The sequence below is a fragment of the Seriola dumerili genome, unplaced genomic scaffold (genome assembly GCF_002260705.1).
Source record: "Seriola dumerili isolate Sdu_G_001 unplaced genomic scaffold, Sdu_1.0 BDQW01000291.1, whole genome shotgun sequence".
In the NCBI taxonomy this organism is placed as follows: domain Eukaryota; kingdom Metazoa; phylum Chordata; class Actinopteri; order Carangiformes; family Carangidae; genus Seriola; species Seriola dumerili.
Genome location: NW_019174546.1, coordinates 4,391,363 through 4,404,675, shown reverse-complemented (window position 1 = coordinate 4,404,675; position 13,313 = coordinate 4,391,363). Strand labels below are relative to the sequence as shown.

At 38.8% G+C, this 13,313-nt stretch overlaps 1 protein-coding gene and 1 non-coding gene across 5 annotated transcripts; both read right to left on the bottom strand.

Moving 5' to 3' along the window:
* Window positions 1–37: 37 nt before the first annotated feature.
* LOC111230962 (elongation factor 1-delta-like) lies at window positions 38–9,214 on the bottom strand. Of its 4 annotated transcripts, XM_022757866.1 has the most exons (10): window positions 9,127–9,191; window positions 8,605–8,626; window positions 7,713–7,748; window positions 5,080–5,203; window positions 2,680–2,736; window positions 1,707–1,788; window positions 1,531–1,625; window positions 1,116–1,337; window positions 656–850; window positions 38–164 (listed from the first exon to the last, which is right to left on the bottom strand). In XM_022757866.1, exons 3-10 carry the CDS (start codon window positions 7,724–7,726, stop codon window positions 126–128), a joined length of 828 nt encoding a protein of 275 aa, XP_022613587.1. In that variant the 5' UTR covers window positions 7,727–7,748; window positions 8,605–8,626; window positions 9,127–9,191; the 3' UTR covers window positions 38–125. The 4 variants fall into 4 exon arrangements, with proteins under 4 accessions (XP_022613587.1, XP_022613588.1, XP_022613590.1 ...); XM_022757867.1 differs by lacking the exon at window positions 8,605–8,626 and having other exon boundaries at window positions 9,127–9,194; XM_022757869.1 differs by lacking the exon at window positions 2,680–2,736 and having other exon boundaries at window positions 9,127–9,186.
* Window positions 9,215–10,685: 1,471 nt separating this feature from the next.
* trnal-uaa lies at window positions 10,686–10,768 on the bottom strand. Its single transcript has one exon. It is a non-coding gene; the product is annotated as a tRNA-Leu (tRNA).
* Window positions 10,769–13,313: the final 2,545 nt, after the last annotated feature.

Here is a 13,313-nt window from a genome sequence, read left to right as displayed (position 1 = left end):
TTTTTGACCGTGAATAATAATGAAACTGAGACAGATGTTTGTGCTCAAAGCTTCGCTTTTTAATAACTGTGCAAGCCGGGAGCAGCAGCAACACTTTAATGGAGCAGGTACAGAGCTGGAGGTGCTTAGATCTTATTGAAGGCAGCAACATCTACACTCTGGACCTGCAGAGGAAGAAAAAAAGAAGTCAAAGTGTTTATTATGTTATATTGTGATTTATTCTACATAAAATCAAATGAATGAAATGAAAATCAAATAAAGCATTTAATGGGATTAAGAGCATTTTTAGAATTCAAGGGTGTCATTTTTTGGAAGTATGATTACTTTCTTTCTGGCAGAGATTTAGATAGGTTAGTTTAGCCTAGCATTGACTAGAAACAACTAGTCAGGCTCTGTCCAAAAATTAACAAATATTGCACATCAGAAATGACATCTCATTTTATTTAAAAGGAAGGTAATGACAATTTGTTGTTTTACAGCATTTTCAATGCACTGCGCACCACAAATGAACTTTAGGGTGGTTGCAGAATGTCTAACAATGATATCCTGAAGCCCCAAGCAGATAAAATCCATACAATTTAAGTGCTAAACACCACTTGGATTAAACAAGAAACATGTCTGGGATAAGGGTGAGACACAATTAAAAGTTACTTACAAAGTCCTCAAACTTGGTGATCTCCTCCTCCAGGATGTCGGTGCCAACTTTGTCGTCCTCGACCACACAGTTGATCTGTAGCTTCTTGATGCCGTAACCCACTGGCACAAGTTTAGATGCTCCCCACAGAAGCCCGTCCATCTGCACCGAACGCACACACTCCTCCAGCTTCGCCATATCTGTCTCATCGTCCCACTAATGGAAAATAGAGGAGGGGAAGAGACATCAACATTAATTTTGACAAAGTTAAAACAAAATTCAACACAGGATCCATGAGTTACAGCAAAACATTTTAGATATTTGCCATCAGATTGAACGAGAGCATACTTTACCTGATTTTCACTAAATGCACAGGTTTTCATTTTAGATGAATGATTTTAAAAATAATTTCCACAACAGCAGTGGAAGCAGCATATTGAAATGAGCTAAATTACACAGTTAGGGTGGTATTGTTACGTACAGGCTTGACGTCCAACAGGATTGATGACTTGGCAATCAGGGTGGGTTTCTTAGCCTTCTTGGCAGCATAGGCTTCTAAGCGCTCCTGCTTGAGGCGTTCTGCCTCCTCATCTTCTTCATCACTGCCAAAGAGGTCGATGTCGTCGTCGTCGTCATCATCATCATCGCCACCACCGTTTTCCACCTTTACCTGTTTGACAGGAGCAGCCTGGACTGGTGCAGCCTGTTACAGTGGAGAAGGATGGGGAAAACTGTTTTAAGAGTGAGCTGTTCAGAAGCAGGTTAATTTGATAAGGTTAATTTCTTAGTTTTTTTATCTATTTATCTGCAGTTAAAACATGACGGCAAAAAACATACAATAGAAAATAATAGTTGCAGGTGAGGAAGGATATACATATCTAAAATTATTTATCTACCTTAGCACATGGGACAGCTGCTGATACAGGTGTCTTTTCCAGCATAGCCACTCTGGACTCCAGCTTCTGCAGGGCTGCTCTCATGTTCTCCACCACTAAACAAGCAACACAACAGTAAAGTTAAAACCAGAACAAGTGAGCAAAAAGGACAGGCATGGGAAAAACTCCACACACACCTTTGTGCAGAGTCTGGTTCTCCAGTTCCAGGCTCTTCATGCGTGAAACCAGCTCCTGGTCTCCTCCTGCATGTGAGGATGACTAGAAAACAAACACAAATCAATTAACAAGTGTCAAGCCTGAAGTTAAAATGGTAACAAAAGCAGGTCCACTATCATCCAGGGCGAGGTCCAGTTCAAGTCTGAAGTGAAGGAGCAAGCCACAAAACCAAAGTCAATGTGCTGAGTTTAAAAAAAAATAATAATAATAAAAAAAATAAACATGCAAGACTAAAAACTATTGAACACCAATGATTTAAATACACTTCACACTCACAATGCTGATGTTAGATTTACTCCCTCTACCCTCAATTGGTGAGAGGTTTGAATGTTTACAATCAACATGCAGGTAAACTATGTTAAGACTGTTTTTAAACAAAACTTCAAGGAGGCAACCATTTAATAATTATTTTAAAGTAATAGTTCAACATTCCAGCAAAACTAGTTTTCTTTCTGAGAATTGGATCAGAAGATTGATAACTCTCGTAGTATTTTAAATATAATCAGTCATCATTCAGACTGAAAGCAGGGAGAACCAAGATTGAAAAGTGGAAATCAAATATTTGACTTCTGCAAATGAACAGTATTTTAATTGTATTTGATGATCATGATCACAACATGCAGCGAAATAATCAAGGCTGTGACTTTCACCCCAAAATAATGCATCATAAAAATCAGTTAGTGGCTGTCTATAGTGGCTTTAAAAAAAAAAAAAAAAAAAAAAAAAAAAAAAAAAAAAAAAAAAAAAAAAAAAAAAAAAGATGCAGGATGATGGGTGAGACGGTGATGCATGATGACACATCTTAGTGCTGTGATGATAGTAACACACTCCACATCAGGCAGCAACAGACACAGCCAACACACCCAGCTGTCTGTCTCAGCTGTGCAGCACTCCCAGGTCTGACCACAGCAAAGCTGAATGTGGAGGACTTACATTTCTGTGCTGCCGTTTCTGCTGGCGCCCTTTGCCCTGCTGCAGGGCCGTTTTCACCTGCACCCGGTAATGTACAATGTTAAGGTACGGGAGGAAACGCAGACAAAGACAAGAGGAAAAGAGCAGTGGTATGAGGTAGAAAGTCAGATGCTACAAAAACACCTTTAGGGGCGTCTGTAACAAGATAGAAACTGTTGTGAATGTGTTAAGAGAAACACAATGAAACATTATCTTTTTAAAATAAACACTGTATCAAATGATTGAGTAAAAAAATTGTGCCAAAATGGGAAACATCAAGTAGCCTAGCAGTAACCTTTTCAACCCATTTTAACTGATTCTTTAAGTTTTACTGATGACATGTTAAAGGCCTGAGCTCTAAAAACAGTTAGTTAACATTGTTAACATTAACAGCTCTGGTTAGGGATTTTAATCCAGTTCAGATTATGTATTTGAGGAGGTTTTCCCCATTAAAAACTATAGTTGTTATTTAGCAAACTTGCAGAACCTCATTAATGGGCTGTTGTAATGTCAGCTACAGGTAGGTACGGTTATCATCTTAAGAACTCTCCATTTACATATGGGCATGTGAGTATTGTTTTTAGACAGACTTGAGGTCACAACATTTATGTAGCAACTGGGGAGAAAAACCTGATTTTTCCAAACATGACCACATTCATACTGTGAACAAAATGTTAAAAACCACTGATGTATAGACAAACACATGAGCAATTTACTGACAGCACAATGAAAATTATAGAGTAAACAAGCAGAGGTTAAAGGGAAACAAGCACCAAGTTACAACACAGCATGCATATAGCACTTTTCTTGTCAAGTGCAGGCTAAAGGCTTTCTCAACAAAGGCTAAAATGTCCCCAAGAACTTGTCGTCTATACTTGAATCACCATTTCTCATTTAAACAACTATTCCCCCATTATAGGGCTGGTACACAGACATTAGTTTGTACAGCCCAGCCACTACAGGGGGTAGGTCTGCAGCTCATTTGTAGTACAGTACTCACTCCGTTTAGGGACTGCTGGATATTCTGTCGGGATTTAGCAATGTCCAGCAGGATGGGATTAACATCGTTCTTCAACAGACATGTGTGGGTAAAGCAGCAATGAAGCAGGAGCAGTGAGAAAGACAGGAAGTAGTGTGCAAAACGGACAAAAAAGCAGGATGGCCCATACATCCAACATGTAGGATGAAGCTGTTATTAAAAGATTTGAGTGATTTGAAAAGGATTGATGGTTTTAAAACCTCTACAGTCTTTTTCAAAACAAAATCCTTGTGAATTCATGCATCTAGAGGATGAACAGTCAAAGTAAATAAATATGAGATGTTCTGGGTTATCTTGTATCTGATGTTGCAATATAAAAGTTACACACATTCTGGCAGCAGACATGAGGGTACATGATGACCCAACCTGCACCTCTCATGGCACATCTGTAATTTTCCCCACTTCAGTACATGTTCTCTTGCTTTCTACCCAAGAAATGGTCCCAATGCAATACAATATGTTGACAGCAAGGCCTGGTGACAATCCTGGCTAACTATGACATTGTTTCTGTAAACACATTGTATTTCAACAGCTAACAATTAGTCAACAGAAAAACTGTCAACTTGATAATCAATTAATCCTTTCAGCAATTTTTCAAGCAAAAATAGTGAAAATCCAAATAAAGAATATTGTTTTTCTTTGTCATATATCATTATAAACTGAATTTATGCGGGGTTTGAGGTTGTTTCTGGTCAAACAAAAGGCATGTATTTTAAAAACTCAGCACATAAAAACAAACCTATCTATCACTTGAAATCACAATGAGTACAGGAGGAGATACGGCTTTTTCTGATTGGGTGAAACTGAAGTGATCATGTTATAATTTCTCTTTTGTTTTCTGGACCTGTGTAGACACTCTTCAGAGCTGCTGTTGCAGCCCTGGACAGCCTGAAAAGCAGAGACAGCTGCCAAACCACCTGACCCCTCTCACTTCTAAATCGGGTGACTTAACTCACATGCACGCAGCTGCTCTGGGCTGCCGAGCGCTGGTGACTATCGATGATGTAACTATTGCTTAAACCAACAGGCTGGTGACTGACAGAGCTGTGCAGCCGCTGAGAGGGAAGCATGAGGTGAGGAGGTGTCAAGAAGGAGGAGGACAGGAAGAACCAACAGACAGAAAATGCTGCTAGTGCAGGAATGAAAATAAAGGCCAACTAAAAATAAACCCATATGTCCCTATTTCTGAGAATATTCAGGTTGAAACATATTCATAAAAGTCTGACAATATCAAAAATCAAAAGATATTTTGCTGTCTGGGGCTGCAAATAAAAAGGGAACTCATAAGAAGAAAGAGACATCTTGGATTCAAAATGAAGTGTTTTTTTTGTGTTTTTTTTTACCTGTTGGTGTTGTGTGGAGGGGCCGTTGACTCCCTCGTAGAAGCACTTCTCTGCCTCATCATAGCGGTGTTTGTCAAACCATATGTTCTCTGTGGCGAGGCACTGCAGTCCACTCATGTTGGTACTGAGGAGGGAAAGTGAAGTTAAGTTAGACAATGAAACAACACTGATCAGTGTTTGACAGTTTATCTACTGACCATCAGTCATGACCAGGTGTTAGATTGTTACAGACAGCACAATCAGTGACAGGAAATGAGCGACAGAACGTGGCTTAATTAGATGCTGGACTGTATATTACAGGTTACAACGGCATGCAGAGTCACAGATGGAGATGTGGGTGGAAAAGGGAGAGGAAAAAAACAATGTGTAAGTCTGACATTTTCTAATATATACAACCAGCAAGCTGACACAGGAACAACTGCGGCATCATATTCTGTAAAACAACAGGTAACAAAAAAAAAAAAAGAACTTATTGCATCTGTGTTTCGCCTCCCCTTCTAATTTTGCTGATGGGTTACTGCAGCAGACAGGCATTTACACATTCCTCAGTCAGTGAAACAGAGTTGCCTGGTCTGCAAAGTCTGGATTATAGAACAAAACATTGCTCACTGCCCATACAGCAACCCCCCCTTGGTGACAGCAGAGATGTACTTAATTGTTTAAACACACTCAGTTTACTATACATGACTGTACGTAGATGTAAGTTGTACATTAACACTGACACACATGTGACACTGACACCAGACTTAGTGGGTGTTTATAAAATTGCAAGAGGATGCATTGGTGAGGTGTGTTTCAGGAATGTATGAGAGACTGAAATCTGATCAAGGAAGTCCAGTTTGAGTTTTATCCATGAGTTTAAAGGCTTATTAGATGCCAGAACACTGCACAGATTTTACACAACTCTGAATTTTATAACTATGGAAAGAAATCCTCTTTTCTTTACTCACAATGATCACAAGATACACAGCAGAAATACAGCAAATACAGCAGCTGGATGGTGTCTCATTGCACTGCAGCGCAAGTTTTCTTGCAGCACTAAAGTCGGTCTGAATATGGCTGAAACAAAAAACTTTAGTTTCTATAAACCTGCGTGTCAAAAATATTACACACAATACAAAAGTTAGCAGAACTGAAAAAGGCCAAACAAAAATGCAGACAGACAACAAATAAAAAAAATTATCAATATGGTTAAATAAAACTGAAAACACACATCAAGTCTCTCCCATTCCTTGTGTGAGAGGTGTCATACTTGTCCCTTCTGGGTCTGCTTTCCGTCTCAGACAGGCCCCTCTTCCTCTGGTTTGGCCCCTTGCTGCCTTTGCCTCCCTTCTCAGTCTCAGAGGAGGTGCGATTGCGGCCTCTACTGTACTGACGGTGAGGGGTACCAGAGGCCTTCACTGTGGTGACTGGGTGCCCCTGATCCTGCTTCTGATCGTGGCCACGTCTGGAGCGGAAGGTCAAGGAGCCTCTGGTGTTTGGGCTCCGTGGAGAGGATGACAGATGCCCGTTGTTATTAGAGGCAAGACGGCGTTGGTAGTTGCTCTCGGCCTGCTCGTAGGCACTGCGGTTGTACCAGATTCCCTCTGCCTGCATGCCCTGGAGGATCGGGCTTTGACCGTAGGAGCCACTTGCCTCTACAGAGGAGCTCAACCGCTCATCTTCAGGCCCAGAGCTCTGGCTCTCTGACTGGGACAAACGTGTGTGACGCCGCAACCTCCCAAACTGGACGTTGTCTCCACTAATGATGCCTCTCTCCAAAGTGGGAACATTAACCTGCCTGGCGGCCCCGACTGGTGCAGCTTGTCGAGGGGCTCCTTTTTGCTGACGGTTTGGCAAAGACTGATCCATTTCTCTATCAAAGGGGTGTCTTCTCTACTCACTTGTGTGCCAGGTGTATAAGGAGAGAAAAGAAGCAACAAGTGGAAGCTAGAGCCATTAGGTCAGGTCAGTGTGAGGTTAGCATCACAAAGGAACGAGCTGGTTAGAAACATCTGAAATAGCTCATAAAATGTGATGCCAATGTGGTCTTGTAGGCAAAGAGACAAGGGACTGATCAAGAAGCTTTTTTTCCCCAAAAAAAATATTATCATATTGAGCTTTGCAGGAAGAGTTCAGAGCGAGTTTAACTTGCAGAAGAACAGATAAATCAAACTGAGAATGAAAAGGGCTCCATTTATATGCTTTTGAGATGTGGAATAATCCCAGGATAAATTACAACAGTTCATTGATCAATCTCACATTGGACTTTCAAACAGCAAGGCCAAAACAAACAAGGCAAAAAGTAATGTGGGTAGTACAAATGACAAAAGGTGAAAATGGCCACATTTAGGTTAAGATGTGTTTCAGTGTTTCCTCAATATGCATTTCAAAACTAAAACTTATGTAGCTCAAATATTTTTTAAATAGTGATTTTATGATCAATCAACAGGTTTAACATTATAATCTCAACTTGAAAACACACCAGGTAAATTACACCCTGGTAATGTTGAATGTGATGCAGAAGTAGAACAAGGCTATTCCTGTCAGACACAGCTGTGTCCAATTAACGAGGAAACACTGTTTATGCATTAAGTATGATGTTTCTATTGAGACATCTAAAAACCCAACTTGTGCAACAGAGTCTGGCTCACCTTTGCTTTGGCATGCTGGATGATAATGTACGCTACCTATTGTGGAATGGAATATTTAAAATAATTCAACCAAACACATTTACTTATATTGAAAATCATAAATGTTTCATGAAAGACAATCCAAATGTCTCTGACAGCAGCACTGCCTTTAAACTAGCAGGGAAACATCACAACCCAAAGACACTAATTCCATGCATGAAATAAAGGATAACTTGATAATTGAAATGAAAAAAAAAAACAAAAAAAAAAACAAACTGTACACAACAGGTGATGCACTGCATATAGCACTGTCAATGCAGAAATATAAATCACAGCTGCCAGTTTATTAGGTTCCCCCAGTTAAAACTAATACATCCCTTCAATAAATCCTAACTGTTTTTAGTTAGTGATTTAAAGTCATGGTCATTTTGGAGGATGTAGTTTGTGTTGCAGTTGAATTGAAGCTGTATGAAGTGAACTGTAGACCAATTAGTCAATAGACATAAAATTGTAGAGCTAAAACAATTAGTGTTTTAATTGATTAGTCAAGCACCAAAAGCTTAATCAGCAACGATTCTAATAACTTATTATTTCTGTCATGAAGCATAAATGTCATGTGTGGAGTTAATGCTTTTCTTTTTGTATTTGTCAATAAACTGAATCTCTTTGGTTTTTGGACTGTTTGGACATCTGAAGATGCCACCTTGGTCTTTGGGAGTAACATTTTAACCTTCATCTTCATGAAGGTAGGGTTTATTGCAGACTACATTGACTAGACTACATTAGTTATAGCCAGGTGTACCTCTCCTATAAACTGGCAGTGTAAAATACTTCCACTACATCACATAATTGCAGTAAACCAGAGCATGTGTTAGAACATCAGCTGAAAAGCGGATTCATCAACAACACTCACCTTTGGTAACTGGGTTGGAAAGCTAATGTCCAACAGAGAAATAAGAAACAATACAAACATTCTCATAAACAGAATATGCGTTTACAATCCCTTATGCACAAAAAGTAACCACGGGAATACATTTTTCTTTTATGCTGAAGAAATGCCAATTAACGTCAAGGCAAAACTTATACTCACTTATGCAAAATTTTATCAGATGGGAGACTGAACAATTCGCAACAGTTTGTCAGTCTGCAAGAAGTGGGCATTTCATGTATAATACCAACCAAAGAACAGGTAAACGGCACAGTAAAAGTGATGGTTAATGACAGTAAATGTTCGTGTTGTATTCAACTGTTGCTTTAACACCGAGACACCGGGCAGAGTTACGTTACTCAAGTTTTTTGACAGTCCCCTCCAACTTGTAGTTTGGTTGACCACGTGGCGCTTAAAAACTCTAAATTCAAAATAGTCTGTGGGTTTTACAGGCAGACACGCTTTTTAATGTCCCAAATCCTAAAAACAAAACTTTACAGTACTTACTCTTGGTTTTATTCGACGTTTTATGGCCTGGTAATCGTCCACTGGCGTGCTGCCTCGGCTGTAATCCGACGGTGGAAGAGAACTTGCATTAGCGGACCGCCTGTATTCTTCAGTGACAGAGGGGGGGCGGACGTTTGCTTTTCGAAGACCGTTTCGATGATTTTCACGTTTGTTTAATATATATGAAAAATATAGAAATATAACAACCCACAGAAATACAAGTCATCATCTATGAAACCTTAAGATAAAAAAAGAGATCCGTGTTTTCGCTACCATTTGCCTCGTACCTTAAGATTGGTATGATCCATTTTGACAAAGACTTCATTTCCCATGATCCCAGGAGAACGGTAGTTAACGGCCAGCTGTAAACCGTGATTATCGTGATGTTCTGACAGGCTGTGGGGCCTATCCCCAGACGGAACTGTGATTTTACATGTTTAGGTTGAACAGCTATGCAAAGTTGCTTTGTTTTCTGTCTTGCCAAATTGACCTCTGTATCTCTTAAAACCTGGATAAATGATAGTAAATTTAAGTTTGGCTCAGGTTGATTTCTTTGAAGTTCATTGTGGAGCCAAACAAACACACTTTTACCTCACTTTTCCTGCAGAGGGCAGACAAGTCGAGTCAATTTAAACTGACTATAAATTATGTATAAATACTGTACATGGCTACTGCGTATTATTAATAATGTTTTGTATATACTTGAAGATACAGACTAGATTGTTTTGGTAGTTTTTCTATTTCAGCAATATTTTAGCTAGTTTTCACTGTGTGGTCATAATAATAATAACAACAATAATAATAATGATAATAATAATTATTATTACTAGAGGTAGCTACTGATTAAACTTGCAACAGCTATGGTACGGTATGGCAGGTGTAATGCAGGAAATTAATACAAATGTATTTATTTATTTTACTGTCATCAAACCACTCCATAATTCATTTCTTATATAGTCAGAAGTCTAAAAGATCATAAATGAATAAATATACCTTACCATCAACTACACACAAGTTTGTCTACAGTTAGATCATAAGAGTTGGTACAGCTTTGGATTTTTAAAATAGATTTTCATTTTCAGCTTAGTGTAAATTTAAAATTTATGTGTGGCTTTGATACATTTAATTTATTATTATTGTTGTTTTTATGTTCAAAACACTTATAAGTCCACCCTTTTTAATATTGAGTGGAGTTTGGTGACTGATTGAATGACTGAATTTTACATCATTTACATCAGGTATTGTGTAATATTATGATAAAAAAAAAACATTCAAAAACAAACAAATTCATTTTTTCATGTTAAATTGCAATACAACCACTTTACAAATGAGTAAATAAAAAAATAAAAACACATCTCCATGAGTGATAGAGACATATTTCCAAAGCTAGATAGTAAGTGTTGGTACAGTTTAGGACTTTTTAATTTGAGTTTATTTCATCAGTCAGTATGTTGAAGCAGCTGCAGTTACACAAAGCACAGGTGGGGGCTGTAATTCACAGCTGAAGTGAACACACACAGGGTACTAAACAGCAAAGCTGACACAGCTGCTTCACACACTACCAGGAGTGGGGATCGAACCCACGAAGACAACTGTCCATTGGATCTTAAGTCCAACGCCTTAACCTCTCGGCCATCCTGGTTGGTTGGGAAGCACCAGGTCAATCAGTCAATCATGTTGCTTTTACAGGAATACAGGCCACATTTATGAGCTACACCTTAACCCTTGTGTATATTTTTAACCTCTTGTCTCAGAGACCTCAGTTCAATGAGGTGACTAACACTTGTTCTTCACTTCCAGATAACTGTCTCAGAGGAATCAAAACTTAAAAAATCTGCAGTGATAATGAGCTTTTACAACTATTTGTACAATGTGAAAATTTCAAAGGGAATAAAAAGACTTCAAAATGAGCAACATGAGCTCTCAAATCTTTCCTGAGAAACAGAGATTGTTGAGTTACTTCTGACCTGCGACAGCTTCACACATGTGACAGATGTACAGGAGCTCTCAGACGACAGACAGTTGGCCTCAGCTAACCTTCTGTTAAAAGGAAAGCTTTATCATCTGTGAATGGAAGTGAAGTGTCTATGAGAGTTGTTTTGAACCCATGAGGACATTATATATCCAACACGTAGCCCAACATCTTGCTCACAGAATGACCAAACATTAACAGCTTTGATTTGATCTTTTCTCTATCTAAAGGTAAATAGGGAAAGTAGGAAAGATAACAAGTTATATTGTGAAAGAGTTATTCTTTGCTGTTCACTCTTAAAAATTAAAACTAAGGCTTGTGCTTTTCAAGACAAACCGTTTATGATTTATGCTAAACATCCTTCTTTGACCTTAGTTCTTACTGGAAGGAATTCAACAACACTACTTTCACTGATTAGTTGATTTATTCGTCCCCGAGCCTTTTCCCGCCCTCATTTCTTGTTACTCACATTACTTGTGATTGCATTTCTTGATTTTTGCATTATGTACTATTTCCCATATCTAAGTGATGCAGGGTGTGTCGACTGGGTTTTGTTCTGTAGTGTTTATTGCTTAAGGGGTTTTAATATCAATATTATACTTCCATAATTCATCTGCGGTGCCCCCTCTGACTCAACATCAAAGGTGAATGCTACTTATTAGACGAATACACAGTTCAGTCAGTCTGTGCACTTTCAAAAGGGAGAAAACCTTGAAGTGTTTTGGCTATAAAATTTGCATGTGCTCCATTGACTGTGGATAGGGGAACTCACTTTGTGGAGCCATAACATGCTAAGCTGAGTTGTCAAACCAAGTAAAGTTCATTTTCTAGCGATGCTAACAGGTATGACCCTAGGTCTAAACATAATTTGGCTTCAAGGAATGACACAACACATTTTATGGTTTAGTAACTTGAGTGTCCTGTTCATTTTTACTCAGAGTAGGGCAAAATTTTAGACTCCACTCACATCAAAATTTAATGGTTAATGCTTTAGCTTTGGGGTTTCAGGAAAAGAGGGCACACATTTACAAGTATCGCCTGACCCTTGTCTCGGCCTCAGGAAAAATACATGTAGATTTGAGAACTGAGCGATGTTCCTATTTGAGCAAACCCCTTCATCATATATTCATCCTATAGCACTGATAAAGCCTATACTGGGCTTTTAGACTGTGGATAAGACACAGCCAGTCTGACCGGCCATGTAGCGCGCCCCGGGCCAGGGGCCTGTTATGAGCCCCCAGTGTTTTCCAACTTAGCTCTGACAGGTGAGCTGCAGGCTCTCAGGTGAGAAAGATAATAAAAGAAAACGTTTAAAAAAAAAAAAAAAAAAATTTAGAGATGAGACTGAGCATCACTTTGTCATATTATATTGATGCAGTACATCATATTGAGTTGCGTTGCCCAAATCAACGGACTGAAAAGGCAGAGCTACAGAATCTCAGGTGATATTTGGAAATGGCTCACAACAGATAGCTGTTTCTAACTGGGTAGGCTAGCACACTACCTACAGGGTTTTCTGCATCTATTTTCTTTTAACATGTCCTTGAAAATCTATCATGTCAAGATTTTTATTAAGAGAAAAAATAATACAAATACACAATACAATATGGTTTCAGGCAAGTTATATCAGCAAACACAAGTAAAGTTTCTGCAGAGTCTGGCTCTTTATGTGCATATGTGCGTGTATATTATCTTTGCCATCTGTCAAAAAATGTTTCCACCAAAGACAAAGCCAGACCCACACCCTTGTCAAACATCCAAGTGAAGTAACACGGAGCAGACTGAATTGGAATGACTAGGATAGTATACATTAAGCTTCAAGAGTCATTCGTCTTTTCAGTTTAATGAAATTAAAAGAGCTGTCCCATCGCTCCAATTTGATGCCAAATTAAACTACACTCAAAATGAGAACAAATTTAAAAAATCAGGTGTTAATGTTTGTTTTTCTTACAATTCTGTACTTCGGATCTGCTGTGCTGTATGTTCAGTATATACATTAAGTAAAGCTGAGCTGAATTGAGTTGGGAGGCTGTGGTCACTATAGGGTAAATATTTTTTGTATGCAGGAAATGATAAATGACACCCTATCAGCAAATACAAACCCACACTCACCAGCTTTCTCCCCCTTTGTTTGTCTTTCATCATGTAAAGCAATCACAGACCAGTGTGGGATGGTAAACAAGGGCATCGTTGTGCAGTTCACTGATACCTCACT